The sequence below is a fragment of the Piliocolobus tephrosceles genome, chromosome 15, assembly GCF_002776525.5.
Source record: "Piliocolobus tephrosceles isolate RC106 chromosome 15, ASM277652v3, whole genome shotgun sequence".
In the NCBI taxonomy this organism is placed as follows: domain Eukaryota; kingdom Metazoa; phylum Chordata; class Mammalia; order Primates; family Cercopithecidae; genus Piliocolobus; species Piliocolobus tephrosceles.
The window spans coordinates 30,973,262-30,990,339 of record NC_045448.1 but is presented as its reverse complement, the minus strand read 5'-3'; the positions used below and the strand labels follow the sequence as shown (position 1 = coordinate 30,990,339).

Sequence of the window (17,078 nt, the reverse complement as noted above, 5' to 3'; positions counted from 1 at the left end):
CTCACATGGTCTCCAGGTCTAGATCTGTGCCCATAACTGGGATTCTGTGCCCCATTTCTGTCTGCCCCTCCCTACTTCACCCCCATGAGATCCAGCACCTCCTCCTCCACGAAGCCATCTTTGCCACCCCAGGCAGAGTTATGCCTCTGCATAGCTGTGTGTGTGCATGCATCTGTGTCACTGTGGTCAATATACCTGCCTCCTCAGCCGGTCCTCCAAGGCAGGACAGATGGCCCCGTCCCCAAAAGCTCTCTAAGGAGATAACGCTCAGTACCACCCTCCCTCCCCAACTTGCCCCTGAGTAACTTGCACCGCAAAAGCTGGGGTGTGGAGTCCCCCTGCCTCCCAGCATGTGGAAGAGGAAGCATCCCCAAGGCAGTGCCTTCGTCCTAACCCCATGAGGGGTTTCAGAGCATCTTCCCCCACGGCAAGGACCACAGCAGCCTGGAGCAGCTTCATGCCTGGCCATTGGACACACCCTGTCCTGATGGTGGCAGCCTACTGAGTCGCTCTGCTTGGGCTCTTTTTCCTCCGCTGTCTCTTATGGAGAGACCAGGAGGCTCTACTGAGCTCTGTGACTTGTCTTCTGTTAGAGAGACATGACCTCCTCCCTGACATTGGGGCTGACCATGCTGGCTCCCTCCCCTCTGCCTGGGCCTCTCCAAGCCCCTCCATGCTCTCACAGACCTGCCACCTGCCAACTAAGACTCCCTCCAGGTCTCCCTCAATCCTGGTTCTGCCTCAACCACCTACGAGCAATGCCCTCCCTCTCCTCCACTCCTAGGTGAGTCAGGTCTGTGTCCAAATATAAGCAAGGCCAAGGTCTCTTCTCACTGGGAGCTGTTTCAACGCATTCTCCTTCCCTTTTTGTACTGGTTATCTAATGTACAACAAATCACTCCTGATTAAACTTTGTGATGTAAAACAACAAGAATCATTGATTATCTTCACAGTGTCCGTGGGTCAGGAATTCAGAGCATCTTGACTGGGTGGTTCTGGCTTGGAGTCTCATTGAACTGCAGTTGGAAGTCTGCCGTAGCCACTGTCATCTGAAGGCTTGATTGGAGCTGCAGACCCACTTCCAAGGTGGCTCATTCATATGGCTGGCAAGTTGGTGCCAGCCTTCAGCAGGTGGCAACAGTTCCTCTCCACCTGGACATCTCTCCATAGACAGGGCGCTCGAGTGTCCCCACAGCATGGCAGCTGGCTTCCCTCCAAGTGGCCAAGGCAGAACCTGCAATGTTTTTGTGATTTAACCTTGGGAGTCACACACTGTCACTTCTACCATATTCTATGGGTCATATGAGCTGCCCTGCTTCATTGAGGCAGGGGCTATACAAGGACATAAAACCCAGTTGGTGAAGATCAGTGGCAGCCATCCAGTGGGCTGGCTGTCACACCTCAGGAAGCTGGAAAAGGCTATCTTCAGCTGACCTAGGAGCGCAATTCCTGACTTACTTTCTCCCTTTCTCCATCAATGGACAACTGGTGTACTTAAATCCTGTTCTAGTGATGTAAAGATGGACAAGGCCAATGGCCTTCTCTGGAGGAACTCACAGTCAAATTGAGGAGAGTCTCATCACAAGAACTGCTAGAAAAGAGTTATGTACAGAATGATGGCAACACAAAGGACAGGTCCTTACCTATTTGGGGGGGTATGGGACACCTTCACAGCAGAGGGGACATTTGCTCTGGGTCTTGAAGGTTGAGTAAGAGTCCTCAGGTAGAGGAAGGAAAAAGGACATTGCTCCATGCAGAGGTAGTAGCATGAGCCATGGCGGAGAGTCACAGCAGCATACAAGACTGTGATTTTGAAGGGTCTAGAAGGCTGTGATAGGGAGTTTGGACTTCATACATCAGGAACTGCTGGAGAGATTCAAACCAGCGGAAGCTCTGGCAGAGCTATGTGGTGGACAGGACATGACTGGCAGGGGCAGAGGCTGAAGACAGAAAGTCGGGTCAGGAAGCTGCTGCAGTGCCCCTCTGAGAAAAAAGGACTATCTGAGAGACCATGGGCATGAGAGGAGGGTTGAATTCAGGAGGTGGGGCAGAAAGGACATGGTGAGAAATTGTCTCTGGCAGAGAGGACAGGCTTGAAGGACAAGACTTACCTTTTCCACCATCTCTGCCCCTGGGGCCTTCCTTCCCTAACTTTTGGCTCCTCCCGGATGACGCACACCCAGCCCATGCTTGAGTCCTGAACAGAGCTACCTGGCTTTTTCTAAATAAGTTCTCTGGACCAACACCATGAGCCTTCAGTGTATGCCCCTGTAGAAAAAAACTGATCAGAGTTATCTGAGAGGCCAACATGACATCAGGACCATTAGCCTAGGACTAAGTATCTTAAATGTTTTAGGCCACAGACTTTCTTGAGACTAGTGAAAACTATGAACTCTCTTTCCAGGAAAAAAAAATGCCATTTGTGCACACAGTTTGCAAATGATTTCAGAGGCTCACATGTCCCTCGAAGTCTATCCCTGGGTCTCTGAACCCTACATTAAAAGCCCCAGGTCCAGGAAAAAAATAGAAAATGAAAAAAGCAAATACTTGACTCCCTCAAGTCTGTTATTGACTTCCTCTTTTAATATCCCCCAGCCCCCTGCAATAATGGAACATCCCCTGAAATAGCAAGAAACAGGAGGAAGCATTTACCCAGTGATAGCCCCTGGTGCCACCAGCCTCACTTGGCGGGTTTATTTTCATTATTATAGTAATTTTCAAGCTGCAGGCTACAATTTTCACTTGCAGCGAGGTATTAAATTGAAATTACCCCAGATGTAATTGTCATAGGAAATAATCCTGGATACATGGAAGTGAATGCCTTTTCAAGATGGGGTTTTATCACTCATACCAGGGTTTGGGGCTCTGCCTCTTTTACACACCAGATTTAGGTGTGTGTTGCAGGGGCCAGGCGTCAGCACCACATGGTAGCCTGAAGCTGTTAACCCAGAACACAGTGAAACCTCTGCCGACTGGAATCCACCCACTGGCCAGTGGCGTGGGCAGGTGGGCTGAAAGGGCACAGAGTGGGGAGCAGAACCCAAGACTTGGGGTTGTGTTCATGCAGCTACCAGGAGCCACCGTACGCTAGCTCAGGCATGCAAGAAACATCACACTTCTTTTCCGTATATCAACTCAGTTTGTCTCCAAGCCCAGGTTCCCCCAAGGTGGAAGAAAATTCAGATTTAGTTATTCTTGGAGCTCCCCAGCCCCTCTTAGGGCCCGATGAAGCCATGGGGTCTTACCTCGTGCTTTGCAGCTGGGGAAGCCCCTCTAGATATCAAGCATCTGGCATAGGGGTGCCCACCCAGATGCCTTCGGTTCTAGCCCTGCAGATCTGCTTTGTCCCTGAAGGTCTCACTTGTCCTGTGCCTTTCCTTCCCTAGATGCACGCTGCTGGTGTATTGCACGGACCTTCCACCCACTAGCATCATCATCACCTTCCACAATGAGGCCCGCTCCACGCTGCTCAGGACCATCCGCAGGTGAGGCATCCTTGCTCGTCTATTGGCCAGCTCCGGGCCAGCAATTGGTGACCATGTGTCTACTCCCCAGGTGCGCGGCCCTGTCCTAGGAACACCAGACACATCTAACTACATGCCAGGCACTATTGTATATGTCACATGTGTCCACTCAGTCACTCTTCACATTCCCGTAAGGGAGGTTATTATCTCATTTTATAGAAAGACAGAGGCCTGTGGTGTCAGGTAACGTGCAGAAGGTCAAAGAGAGTAAGTGGAAGAAGCAACCTCAGAACCCTCGGCCTCCCCACTCTGCCAGGCTGCCTCTAGAGCATGGGCTCTGACTTCCACAAATGAGGAACGGGCTGAGGCCCTGGGAGGCTGAGTGCACACCCCAGCCCCAGCATCAGGCTGGGGTCAGCACCCAGCACCCTGACTCTCTGCCCTCCCACACACTTGCCAGGGGCCATGCAAATCAGAATGGCCTGCAGCAATCACTAAGGCTTGCCTTCCTGACCATCTACCTGCAGTTCCATCCCTGTTATCCTCGGGCTTCAGTCCACTCATCCTCTGGGTTGTGTTCTTGCTCTAATAGGTATATCCTGCTACAGATGGCCTCTGGCCTGTGTGGGTTTTTGATGTGCCCAAGTCCTGGTGCCAGGCCCTAGCAGAACTCCCCTCAGAATGTAGACCTGCACCCAGAAGACTTACCCAGGAATTCCTCCCCCAGATTCTCCAAAGACTCTGGCTGTTTCACCCACCTTCCCCCCTGCCCACCCTCCCCTCTGGAAGTCATCTGTCCTCCTCTCCCTCCCTCAGGCCACCAGCAGCATCTACCTCTCAGATGGCAATGACAGCAGCCGCCCTCACTCCAGGTCCTGTGCACACATATTCTGTGCACCTCAGCTGCAGAGGTGAGGAGGCCACTGCCATGCCCACTTCACAGCTGAGGAAACTGACATTGGAGATACTAAATCAAGGTCCCGTGTCACCTAGCCAATGACAGTGAGGCAGGATTCCAGGCCTTGCACTCTGATCTCAGAGTCCTCCTTCTTGGCAGCCTGAGTAGGGAGAGGCTAGTCCCAGTGGTGGCATTCAGCATCCTTCGGGGCCAGGATTGCCACAGCCACGTCCCACAGCTGAACAAGAACCCGTAGTACCTCCATGTCCCCATGACACACAGCTCATTAGACCCTTCCTGTCCTGCTGAGCAGCACATCAGCTGGTGCCGATGCCACAAAGAAGGAAATATGATGAAACATGGGTCAGAGAGCGCACCAAACAGCAAAATCTCTTACTGTTTCCATCATGCAGGCCACACTTTTCCTGTCTCCCCTACCCCCGCATGGCTGTGGGCAGTGGAAAGTTCTAGGTGATTGGGAAGTAAGTCCTGCAGTAGGGTCACCCTGAGGGAAGGCACCAAATCTTCAGCTCCATCTGTCACGAATGATGAATGTCCATGTACACGGTCACCAAACCCCTTAGAGACATAGGGAGGGACCTGCCCAGACACACAGTTTTTAGCCCAGTGCTTCCACCCATCCAAGGGGACAGCCCTGTCTGCTGTTAAGACATCCTTGGCAATGACAGGCTGGCTTCTTCCTCCAGCCACGTGCCCATCCTGGCTTCTGCAATCACCCCAAGAGCCACTTGATTCAAACTTGATTTCCCAACAAGGCAACAGCTCTTGACAAGAAAATGTGCCAAGTCACTGTCAGTTGTCACCGGGAGTCTCAGGGTAGATTAACAATAACAAAGTGCCTGGCTGGTTAAGTGTGGGGACTACTGGGATGGAGGAGGCCCAATTCTCCTGGGTCTCCTGTGGTGAGGGGAGGAGCATCTGGGGCATCCAGGCTGAGAGGACACACGGGGAAGTTGAGGTGGCTGGTTCTGAAGTGCCAGACCACAGCCCCGCCGCTGCGATCTGCTGGGGCACCAGGGCGGGTTCATGGAGCAGGCCAACTGCAACCTCTGCCTTCCCCACCGCTATGGTGGCTGCTCCACTGGTCATGACTGGGTATGCCTGCCAGATGTTTCCATGAGAACAGCGTTAGCATCTGAGAGAGGCCCCTCGCTTTCCAGGCCGGCCCTTCCCTGCCCATCCTGCAAGAAGCTCTCTGATGCCAGGCACCTCCATCCCCTGACACAGTCACATACATGCAACCAATCAGGGGCTTCCTCTGGGCCCTTCTCTGCATATCACTACTGCAGTACTTGCTGCATTTTTCCAGCATGTAACCTTCAGTAAGCTCCTTTAGGGCAAGGGCTTATCTTATCCATCTCTTAACCTCCCAGTGGCTCAGTTTCCTAACCAAGGAAATGAGAATACTAATCGTACTTAACTGCATAGGGTTAATAGGGTTGCTACTGGTTAATTTGGCTGAAGGACTGAGAACTGTGCCTGGCATGGAGTAAGTGCTTGATCGAAGAGAAGAGGCTATGGGATACTTAAAAGGGTGCCACATTTGGAGTCAGAAGACCTGGAGTCAAATCCAAACCCTACCACTGCCTAGCCGTGTGACCCTGGGGCATGTTATTAACTACATCTGCAGAAAATGATGATAAAAATATCTTTCATGTTTCTAGTTCTATCACATTTCCCACAATAAACTTTCCTCTTGGGAATGTCTCAGACATTTGGGGGCATTACAGTGTATGTAATATGGGGGCTTCTAGGCCCCCCAGGCCTCCCTAACAGTGTTTATGTCCTCGAGGGTAACGTTAGCTGCTGTGCTCAGACTCGAAGACATGTTTCTCCTCTTCCTGCCACTCCTCCACCTCTATATGGTATTAATGATACTTAATAACAATAAGATTACTATGTTAAATATGTCCTGAGCCTTGTGTTCTGCAGAACACCTTCCTTCTCTCACTCCAGTTGGAGCCTCATCCTGAGCCTATGGGGCAGGTGGTGCATGTAGTGAGAGCAGAGGCATCAGGCCTCAGGTTTCCTGGCTTTCCTGGAGGTACAGCCCAGCTCCTCTGTATGCCCACCTGACGGAGGGCTGCCCCGAGGCCCTGGAGCCCTGCACTCTGGGAGGGTGCTCGGGGCCCATCAGCCCCGTACTTTTCAGAAGACACCCATGACGTGCCAGATGACTTAGCTGAGAAAGCCCATTTCCTGCCTCCTAGGAACTTCAGCTGTCAGCCAGCCTCCAGCTCAGACCCAGGCGTGACACACACAGACGGCAAAACGGGGACCTGAGAGCCATGTGTGGACAACCAGGAGCTTATATCAAAAGCAGGCAGGGCAGAAATGAATGTTAGGGGTGGAGGCAGGAGAGATTACTTCTAGAAACTTCCATGCCTTAAGATTCTATACTTCCCTTTCACTCCCTATCCTGTTGCACAAATGGATCACTAGCCACTGAGAGGGGACTGACTGAAGGGCATGTCCTGTCTCAGAGGTCTTCAATAAAGGGATCTTCTCTAAGGTACCTTTCATTGTTAACTTTCTGGAATTCTGGATAGGCTTTGTTGTCAGGCTCTTTGCAACCCCCTACCCGGACCCTGTGGCCCCCTAAGCTCTTGAGTTAGCTGGGGACTAGCTAGGCTCACGTGGGGCACTCAGAGCCAGGTGGAGGCTCAATGGGGTACACAGATGATGGGGTGGGGGTAGAGAAGCATGACCTTGATGCATTAGGGGACGTTCTCACTTAGAGAGAAAACAAGCCCTGAAGAGTGGTTTATGTTGACTCCTGCTGCAGTGAGTCCTCATGTTTATGGGAAACTCAGCGCGGTCCCCTTCCTCTTGGGGCATCCTTCACCGCCACCCCTCCCATCGGGGCTCCGAGGCATGTGTTGAATCTTCTCACTGTTGCTTTTTTATAATATCCTGGATCTAGGGGAGCCATTTCTCAGACTAAGGTATTTAAGAATTTGGACTCTGGGGCCAGATTTTCATGGCTCTGCCCCTAACAGCTGTGTGACCATAAGTAAGCAAGTTAGTCTTTCTGCCTCAGTTTCCTTTTCTGCAAAACAGAGACTGCTAATAATTACCTGACAATATTGTGGAGAAGGTCAAATAATTTCAGATAGGGAAAGGACTTGGAGCAGTGCCTGGCATATAGTGAGCCTGAGCGGTGACAACAGGTGTACATTGTGAGCCTCCAGCCCTGGCAGACAGCCAAGTTCTAATGCAGTGGCTCTCAAACTTGAGCAGGCATCAGAAGCTCCTGGAGGGCTTATTAAAACACAGTTTCTTGGGCCCCATCTATAGAAAGTCTAACCCAGGCCGGGCTTGGGGGCTCACATCTGTAATCTCAACACTTTGGGAGGCCGAGGTGCGCAGATCACCTGACATCAGGAGGTCAAGACCAGCCTGGCCAACATGGTGAAACCCCGTCTCTACTAAAAAAAATACAAAACATTAGCTGGGCGTGGTGGCAGGTGCCTGTAATCCAACCTACTCAGGAGGCTGAGGCAGGAGAATCACTTGAACCTGGGAGGCAGAGAGTGCAGTGAGCCGAGATTGTGCCATGCACTCCAGTCTTGGCAACAACAGTGAAACTTCATTTCAAAAAAACAAAAAAGTCTAACCCAGTAAGCCTAGAGTGGGGCCCAAGAATTTGCATTTCTAACAAGTATCTAGGTGACGGTGATGCTGCTGGCTCCAGGATCCCACTTGGGAAAGTTATGCATATTGCTATTATTAGTTTCAATATTATTAATATCAATACCCCCATTCAGAGAGCAGCTGCTGTGTGCCAGGCGTGGTGAGCTCTTTTCACACAGCTGAGGAAATTATAGTGCTGAAGGTTCAGTACTTACTGAAGCTCTCCCTGCTAGTGAATGGTGGCTACAAAGAAACAGTACTTGAACCCAAGTTAGTCGCACTCCAGAATGACTAAACTCAACTATCAGCCGGGCTTGGGTCTTCATTCTACTGGTATTTATGGAGCGTTTGATAAAACCTGCCTGCATAGAGCACCGTGGAGTTCACAAAGCAATTTCAAATACATTTCCTCATTTCACACGCACAAAAGCCTGTGAAGTAGGTCAAGTATTAATATCGCCTTTTACAAGGAAAATGTAATTACAGGAGGAAATGAAGGCTGGGAGCGAACCAGCATCTATCTGGTTCAGGATTGCACAGTTAGTGGGTGGTGCAGCCCACCTGGCCTCTGAGCCCACACTGCCCACGCTGCCCTGCAGACTCTGGGGGCTCCTTGAGGGCCCATAGTTAGGGCGCAGCAGGTGTAGAAGCCGCCTGTGTACCTGCCCTCTGGCAGAGAGATGAGCTGCATGTAGAAGACTGTTCTAGAACAATTCCAGGCAGAGTGAGGAGAGCACTTATTCCCATGCTGAGGCAGAGTAAGGAAGGGTGTGGGGAAGGCAGCTGGAGTGGGAGTGAGGCTGAGAAGAGCTATCCTGTGCTGGGCCTGGGCGAAAGAATGAATTTGCTTTGCTGTAGAGGCAGTGGTGATCGCAAGTGGGGAAGACCTGAGCAACAATTCCCTCCCTGGGTAGAGGGAATGAGAATGGGTGTGCACGAGGGAGGGCCCTGGAGGACCACCTAGGCCAGGCCAGGTCCCTTGGACTGGACTTGACCTTCTCCTCTGACCACCCGGAGCACATGCCCACCTCAAGCCCTCCCAGCCACAGGCCATGTTTAAGGGGACTCCACCATCGCTCCAACTGTTCTGATTAGAGAAGCAAAAACAAGCCAGGTGTTACCAGGAAATGGTCTAATTAGCACTCACTGCTGACTATTTCTTTTTTTTTTTTTTCTTTTCTGTTTTAAACCCTGGACATCTTTTATTCACTAATCATCTCTCAGTTCAACCAGTGCAGAGCCGCACGCGATTTACCTTTTGATGTTCTCAGAAGAGAACTCTTGAATTTCAAAGAGCTGGCAGGGATTTAGCAGAATCGAATGCAGAATCTACAGCTGTAATCAAACCTCATTAGGGGTTATTCTTCCAGCAAGTTTTCCGCTGTCTCCTGCCTCCCTCCCTGATTAGAGGGCTGGTTGTTGTTTGTATGTGTTTTCTTCGGGATGATCATGGTGAACAGTCCCCTTCCATCATCCTCTGGTAGAGGCTGCAGTCTTTCTTTCCCCTCCCTGACCCCGAGCTCCCGAAGACAGAGACAGTGGGCTCAGGACTTTGTGTTGGGGTTCCTCTCTCCACCTGATACTAGTTGCCATGGTGCGAACCAAGGCTTCATAAATATGGGAGCTCCAGGCTAAGTTCTCTTCCGGGAGAGTCTGCATCCTGCATAGAAGGGGTGATGCACTCCAATCAGGGCTCAGAAGGGCCCTTCTGGGAGGAGGGCTGCACACAGCGCCTCCACCTGCATCCATTCTGAAGCCCCTCTCCAACATACATGGGGCTCTGGGAATCCCGTGGTGGCTGGTGTGGCCCACGCATGTTTCTGAGAAGTCACGTGATTTGGGGTGTTCAGGAGAAACAGGATCCAGTCATCTCATTCAGGCCTAAGACCCAGAGTTAACCTTGCCCCTGGGTAGAGATCCACAGCACAGGAGGGGTAAGTGAGTCAGTTAGATTCAAAAATCATTAATAATGCACCACATTAAGTGATAATGAACAATTGCAACCATTTGTTATCGCTAAGTGCCAAATATCATGCTAAATGCTTTTTATACACTTTCTCCTTTAATTTGCTCAACTGCACTGTGAAATAAGTACTCTCCTATTATTATTATCCCTGTTTTCTAGATGGGATCCTTTGCTGCACAGAGCAGTAATGTAACTTGCCCAAGATTACACAGCTTGCAGTAAGTAGCTGCTTTACCACAAGCTTCTGGAGGGTAGAATCATCATATGCCCAGTGCTGAGCACATAGTAGGTGTTCAGTAAATATCCCTCAAGGGAATAGTTATGGACCAAGGCGCTGTGCTGGACTCTGGCAATAAAGAGAGCAATGCGTCGAGGGTCTTACTCTGGGATATTTCCCTCCAGAGGGGACCACAGGCAGGCGAGGTACAAAACCAAACTTCAGGGCTGGGAAGTGAGAAAAGCCATAGGATCAGATACAAACTGCTAGGAGATCCCAGAGGAGGAAGCAATTAATTCTCGCTAAGTGGCTTGGAAAGCTGTTAGGGAGGAAGTGACATTCAAACTGGTCCTTGTGGGCAGCACAGGGGCATTTCAAGCAGCGGCAGCAGCAGCAGCAGCAGCAGGAGAGAGGCTCTCAGTTATGAATGAGCAGGACAGCTTCAGACAGTGTCACTGGACATGTGAGGTGGGAAAAGGTGGGCCAGCTTCCGATGGCAAAGGCCTTAGGAACGTGCTGAGGATTTGGGATGTCAATAGTGAGGAGCCCCTGGGGGGTTGTCAGTTTATTTATTTGCACTGGCGAGGAGAATCACACAATCAAATCTCCATGTCAGAAAGTTCACTCTGGAGACCACGAGCAAGATGGCCTGGGAGAGGCTGGAGCAAGTTGAGGCTATAAACCAGACAGAATAGGTTGAATCAGGGTAGAGATATAAGAAGTGAAAGTGATTTGAGTGACATTTTCCAGTCAAACCAGCCAGTCTTTACTGATTTGCTGTGGGGTTTCAGGGAGTAGGAGGGTTGCCGAGGTTAACCCTGGGCTTCTGTCTGGGTGGCTTTGTGGGTGGTGGAGGTATTCATTAAGATGGTGAAGGCAGCATTACATTCCTGCTGGCTCACAGATAAGCAATATGACTGGACAAGCCCTTTGGTGCTCTGATTTTTCATTCCTCAAATGCAATGGTGTTTATTTAAAACTCAGATTAATAACATATATTTTGCCACTAGAAGTCACAATGATTTTTTTCTCTTTCCATCTTGCAGTGTATTAAACCGCACCCCTATGCATCTGATCCGGGAAATCATATTAGTGGATGACTTCAGCAATGACCGTAAGTCTTGTCGCTCACTTGCTCTTTAAACACCAATGTCTGTTCCCAGCCACTCTGTAACAGACAGAGGTGAGTCCACTGGTTTTCTGGGAATGCGGAAAAGCCCAGGTTTGTAATAGGTATGGAAGTCTTTGAGTGTCCATGGCTAGGCTCAGAAGGAGAGAAGCTTTATGTCCAAAAAACAGTTTCTTGGGTTCTCTGCAATAATCTGCAGTCTGAGCTAAGGCCGTCTTCCTATCACTCCCTGGGAGGTCTGGGTGGGCCCTATCTTTGCGACTGCCCCCCCCACCCCCCCGCCGCTGCCGTGGGACATCCTGTCACCTGGCCGTGACACAGTGAGGGCTGCCTTCCAACCTTTCGGCACACTTGCTCATCACCATTGCCTACCTTGTGTCCTCCAGTTATCCTATCAAAGAACCTGGGTCCCATTCAAATTCACAGTAAATCCACTCTCCCCAAGAAAAACATGGGTGTCTTTCCAGACACTGTGCCTCGAATTTGAAAGGTACAATAATAGTCGAAGCATTGTCAGAATTAATGTACTGGTAGTGCCAACACCTCCCGTGAAAGCCATCTTCCCAGGAGCCTGGGTACCGTTCTGTGCAGTCAGTCATAACCAAGCAGAACACCCTCTTCCTAGTGATGAACTGAGGGAAACGGAATGACCACTGTGGACAGCTCCAAGTCTGAGCAGAGTGGAGCCCACCCACACCAGCTGTGAGGCTGGAAGATGGGCATGGGGAGCCACCCCCACACTGGGGTCTGCTGTATGAAGGCTGGAAACCCACACCCATTGGTGCAGCCTCGGAACCTCTGGAGGTGATGCGGAAGTGGGCTGTACATGAGGCCCAGAGCAATGAGATCAAGATTCTGAGTTCTGGAACTTGAGGATCTGCTCTCCCTTCCCTAATGAGGAAGAGCTTGGAGGTGGGCAGACACTGGCCCTGCCGAGGGGTAGCCTGGCACTAAGGCAAGAGAAGAGAGTGCCGCTGGATTCACTTGTAAGCAGAATACAGCATGGACTCTGGAGCCAGACTGCCTAGGTTCAAATCCTAGACCTGTAAATCACTCACTAGCTATGTGCCTTAGGCAAATAACCTCCTGCTCGTCAGTTTCCTTGTTATAAAACAGAGATAATCATAGTATATATGGTTTATGTAAGGAAAAAAAAATATGTTAACACGTTTGAAGTGTTTAGAACAGTACCTAGCCCAGAAGCCCGTGTAACTCTTTTCTTTAAAGTTCAGAGCCAAGCAGGGAGGCCAAAGTCAATAAACTAATAAAGCAAAACCGAGATATGGAGTTCAGAGCCAGGGAGCTGGTGAACCAAAGGAGTGAGGAGCAGCAGGCAAGCCAAGGACTGACAGGGACAGATGCCTCGGATGGGGTTTCCTGTATGGTGGAGAGGTGAACCAGCTCTGTGTAATGGGAGGCATGCTGAGTGGGACCCTTCCCAAAGCAGGTCTGTGAGCTGAAAGGAAAGTCTAAACTCTCCTCTAGTCTTGGCCTTCCAGCAGTTTTTACCAGACCTACTAAAGTGACCAGGACTCTAATCTTTTGCTTTGAATGGCCTATAAGAAAAGAAAAATGGGGACGGGCGCAGTGGCTCATGCCTGTAATTCCAGCAGTTTGGGAGGCCAAGGCGGGAGGATCATCTGAGGTCAGGAGTTCAGGACCAACCTGGTTAACATGGTGAAACCTTGTCTTTACTAAAAATACATAAATTAGCCAGGTGTGGTGGTGGTGCATGCCTGTGGTCCCAGCTACTCGGGAGGCTGAGGCAGGAGAATCGCTTGAACCCAGGAGGTGGAAGTTGCCGTGAGCCGAGATCGTGCCACTGAACTCCAACCTGGGTGACAGAGGAAGACTCCGTCTGAAAAAAAAAAGAGAAATGAGATTGTTTGTATTAATAACAAGGATAAATGCTTGAGGGGATGGATACCCCATTCTCCATGATGTGATTATTACACATTGCATGCCTGGGCCAAAACATTTCCTGTGCCCCATAAATGTATATACGTACCATGGGCCCATAAGAATTAAAGATTAAAAAATTAAATTAAAAATTGTTTAAAGAGAAAAATAACTAAAAAGAAAAGAGAAATGTCCCCAGGTGACTAGGCCAGGATTTTCCACCTGGAACATTTTCAAGCAAGTATACAGGTGCCACTGTGTACTGACCTGTTCCAAAGTGGCCCAGTTGAGGCCTCTTTGCCCTAGGCTGGCCACCTTGTATGACAGCAGTGATTTGTCAGCCCCTCACAGCCTGGAAACACCCTGGAGTCAGGACTGCGCTCTGCAGTTAGGGGACAGTGGGCAGGGCTGCATCACCTACCCTTCAGGTTCACCTGCAATGCACACAGTTGTAACATGTAGGTCCATCCCCAGGCGCTCAGTTGGCTTAACCTTTTGTCTTTGCAGCTGATGACTGTAAACAGCTCATCAAGTTGCCCAAGGTGAAATGCTTGCGCAATAATGAACGACAAGGTAGGTCTGAGCTGCTGTGCGGGAGCCTCCAGGGTCAGTGTGCGGGGGTCGAAGGTGTGATGGTGTGTATGTGTTGGGGTGTCAGTGGGGAATGCTGGGTGGCTTCTCCCTAGTCTTGCTGGACAATGGAGTGACAGTGGCACCCACTTCGTCATTTGTTCCTGACTGCAGGTCTGGTCCGGTCCCGGATTCGGGGCGCTGACATTGCCCAGGGCACCACTCTGACTTTCCTCGACAGCCACTGTGAGGTGAACAGGGACTGGCTCCAGCCTCTGTTGCACAGGGTCAAAGAGGTGAGTGAGGCTGAGGAGCAGGGCCAGGCCTCATGCCCCAGCTTTCTCCAGGCTCTCTCTCAAGCTCATTACTTCACATATGCACCCCCAGTTCTTCTGGGAGGTGGGCAGAACAGATCGCAGTCCTGATTTTATGGATGAAGGAACTAAGGTAGAGCAGCCTGTGTGAGGTCACAAGGCATCAGTGGTGGAGCAAGGACCGGGATGTGTTGTGACTGGGACTGTCACCCATAGCAGGCCTGCACTTGGGACAGCTGGGACATAACGTATGCAGTTTCTTGGGTAGGAATGAACTGCCCAGAACTGGTTCTACCAGAGAGCAGAAGGTTCCAGAATGGGAACCTTTATGGGCGTCTTTTATGGAAAGGAGGCAGCAAACTTAACCAGGGTTCATCCCCTAATTCCTGGGGCCTCTGTCTTACTTCTACCCTCACCCAAAGGCTACACCAAGCAGGCAGGCTAGATGCTAAGAGACCTGAATTCCTTGCCCCTGTTTGCCCTTAAATTACTCTACAATTCTAGATGCTTCATTCCTCCAGTGTCTCAATTACTCCCCAAAAAGTGAAAGGAAATTTAATTTATCTTATTATTTTATATTTCCTGAAGTCTATCCACTTCCCTACTGACTACAGAATGTGTGGCAATTGCAGATGGCAGTATCAATTCAATGACTAGCATTTGTTCCTCTTCCTGAGTTATTGACTCCTATAGCCATTCTGTGAAGTAGGAGGTCAGGTATTTTGAATATACCCACTTCACTGAAGAGGAAACAGGGCAATTACATCACTAGGTCCGATGTTTTCTGGTTGGTACCACCAGCACCAGATCCCTGGCGTTGCCTCAACAGCATCTTCCCTGTGCTGTGGTTATTTCCTGCTCGCTCTTCATGGTAGCTCCTAAACTCCTACCTGCATAATGACAGAGTTAAGAGGACTGAAGAATAAGCTATGTCGTCTGCTTAGAAGAAAACAAGGAAATCCTTCCTAACATTGTTCATTCCAAAGAGAGAACCTCAGTAGGTTTACAAAGTTCTGTCACATGGGCCTAGATGTTAAGGCCTATCAGTAACCATTTTCTTTGAGATTGGGATGGCTCGTCGTCCACTTAGTGTTGTTTAGAAAAATCTCCTCTCCAGAATTACTTGAACCCAGGAGGCAGAGGTTGCAGTGAGCTGAGATTGCACCATTGCACTCCAGCCTGGGCAACAAGAGTGAAACTCTGTCTCAAAAACAAAAAAGAAGAAAAAGAAAAATCTCCTCTCCTACTCTTTTTGGATATCTCCTAGGCAAAGAGGTCTCGATTGGGAAATGTTGCCATGAACAGATACCTGTTGAAGGGCCTCTCCTGGCACTGAAGTCCCTTCCAAATGCACCCCTCCCTCCGTGCTCTCTTCTGCAGCCCCTTGTCCCTGGACATACCCCGACATTCCCATTGCTCCAGCTCTGTCCAAGCCCTTCCTGTCCCTGGATACCTTTCCCCTCCTCTCCACAAACCCCCTTGCTCTGTGGGGCCTTGTCCGTGGCTCCCTTCCTCTAGGCAGTCTTTTCTGACTTCGTCGCCAGCTAGGATCATTCCTGGCAGTCATTGCTCCCTTGACCCACCATTTCCTCTTCTGGATTAGTCCTTTGCCTCCCCTAATAGCTTACAAATCCAGTGGAGGCACCAATGACTCCTTGTGGCCACGCTGCTTGTCATAGAGCAGGTGCTCAGTGTTCGGACATGATAATAAAAAACCAGATGCCATGGGGAGGTGTTATGGTTGGAAGAGGAGAAAATCAAGCTTGCTTCCTACCCATAAATGAATCAACAGACATTTCCTGAGCACCTATTTTGAGCAGAGTCCCAAGGGTTGGAATGGGCTATGTAAAGGAATCCATGCCCTGCTTAGTAAGGCCCACTGGGTTCCTTGTGCACTGGTGCCACACTGGTTCACAAATGACCTCCAGTAAAGGGAAGCACAGTTTAAGTAATTGCAAGTAGAAGCAACCACAAAAGCTCTAGAAAGAAGGAAATTAGGCCAGTGCAGTGGCTCATGACTGTAATCCCAGCACTTTGGGAGGCCGAGGCGGGCAGATCACAAGGTCAGGAGATCGAGACCATCCTGGCCAATGTGGCGAAACCCCGTCTCTACTGAAAATATAAAAAGTGAGCTGGGTGTGGTGGTGCGCACCTATAGTCCCAACTACTCGGGAGGCTGAGGCAGGAGAATCGCTTGAACCAGGGGGGCAGAAGTTGCAGTGAGTCGAGATCGTGCCACTTCACTCTAGCCTGGGTGACACAGCAAGACTCCGTCTCAAAAAAAAAAAAAAGGGAAGGAATTCATTTGTGAGGAAGAAATATGGAAAACATCTGCGCACCTCCTGTTTGTGGAAGTAGGGGAACTCTACTCCCCAGCAGGAACCTTTACCTCCCCAAAAAAGTCTTTCTACCTGTGAGTTGTTGACACTACCCTAGGGTCAGCTATGTCATCCTGCTGCCCTTCATGCCTGGAGTTAAAAGGAAACTGGAGTATGGTAAACAAAAACTAAAGGTTAAGGTTGCAGAATCAGAACTAAGTCTAGGAGTGCTTAGCTGGGAAGAAACTGGTGGGAGTTGGAGATAGTGTCTCTGTTTACAGGGGATTTTACACAGAAGAGACAAGGTATTCCTTACCTAAACTAAGGTCATATCTTTAAAGTGGATTTCAAGCTCAGGGACTGCGGTATAATGGAAAACTCCTTGGCAGAGGATGGAGGAGGCTGCGACCTCTCATTTTCCATTACAACAGTAACCCATGGTCATTGCAGACATTTTGGAAAATATGGAATCGTAGAATGAAAACAAATCAACCAAAACTCTGTCATGCAAAGACTTCCACTGTTAACATTTCTTTCCATTCAGGATCTTTTTGCCTTTGCAGAAGTGTCTTTTTAAATAGTTATTATAATACTGTATTTATATGATTTTTGTATTCTGCTTTTTTCCCTTAATGTTATACATAAGCAT

General features: G+C 49.8%; 1 protein-coding gene across 4 annotated transcripts in view; it reads left to right on the top strand.

Annotated features, from left to right (window-relative positions):
* GALNT14 (polypeptide N-acetylgalactosaminyltransferase 14) overlaps positions 1 to 17,078 on the top strand; it is a 236,826-nt gene that overhangs the window by 177,894 nt on the left and 41,854 nt on the right. For all 4 annotated transcript variants that reach the window (XR_002732623.1, XM_023217301.1, XM_023217302.1 and 1 more), the window contains exons 3-6: positions 3,387 to 3,485; positions 11,246 to 11,313; positions 13,735 to 13,800; positions 13,972 to 14,093. Coding sequence is in view for 3 of the 4 variants with exons in the window: in XM_023217301.1 (XP_023073069.1) it covers positions 3,387 to 3,485; positions 11,246 to 11,313; positions 13,735 to 13,800; positions 13,972 to 14,093 (355 nt within the window). In the remaining variant the exon portion in view is untranslated. The remainder of the gene's footprint in view (positions 1 to 3,386; positions 3,486 to 11,245; positions 11,314 to 13,734; positions 13,801 to 13,971; positions 14,094 to 17,078) is intronic.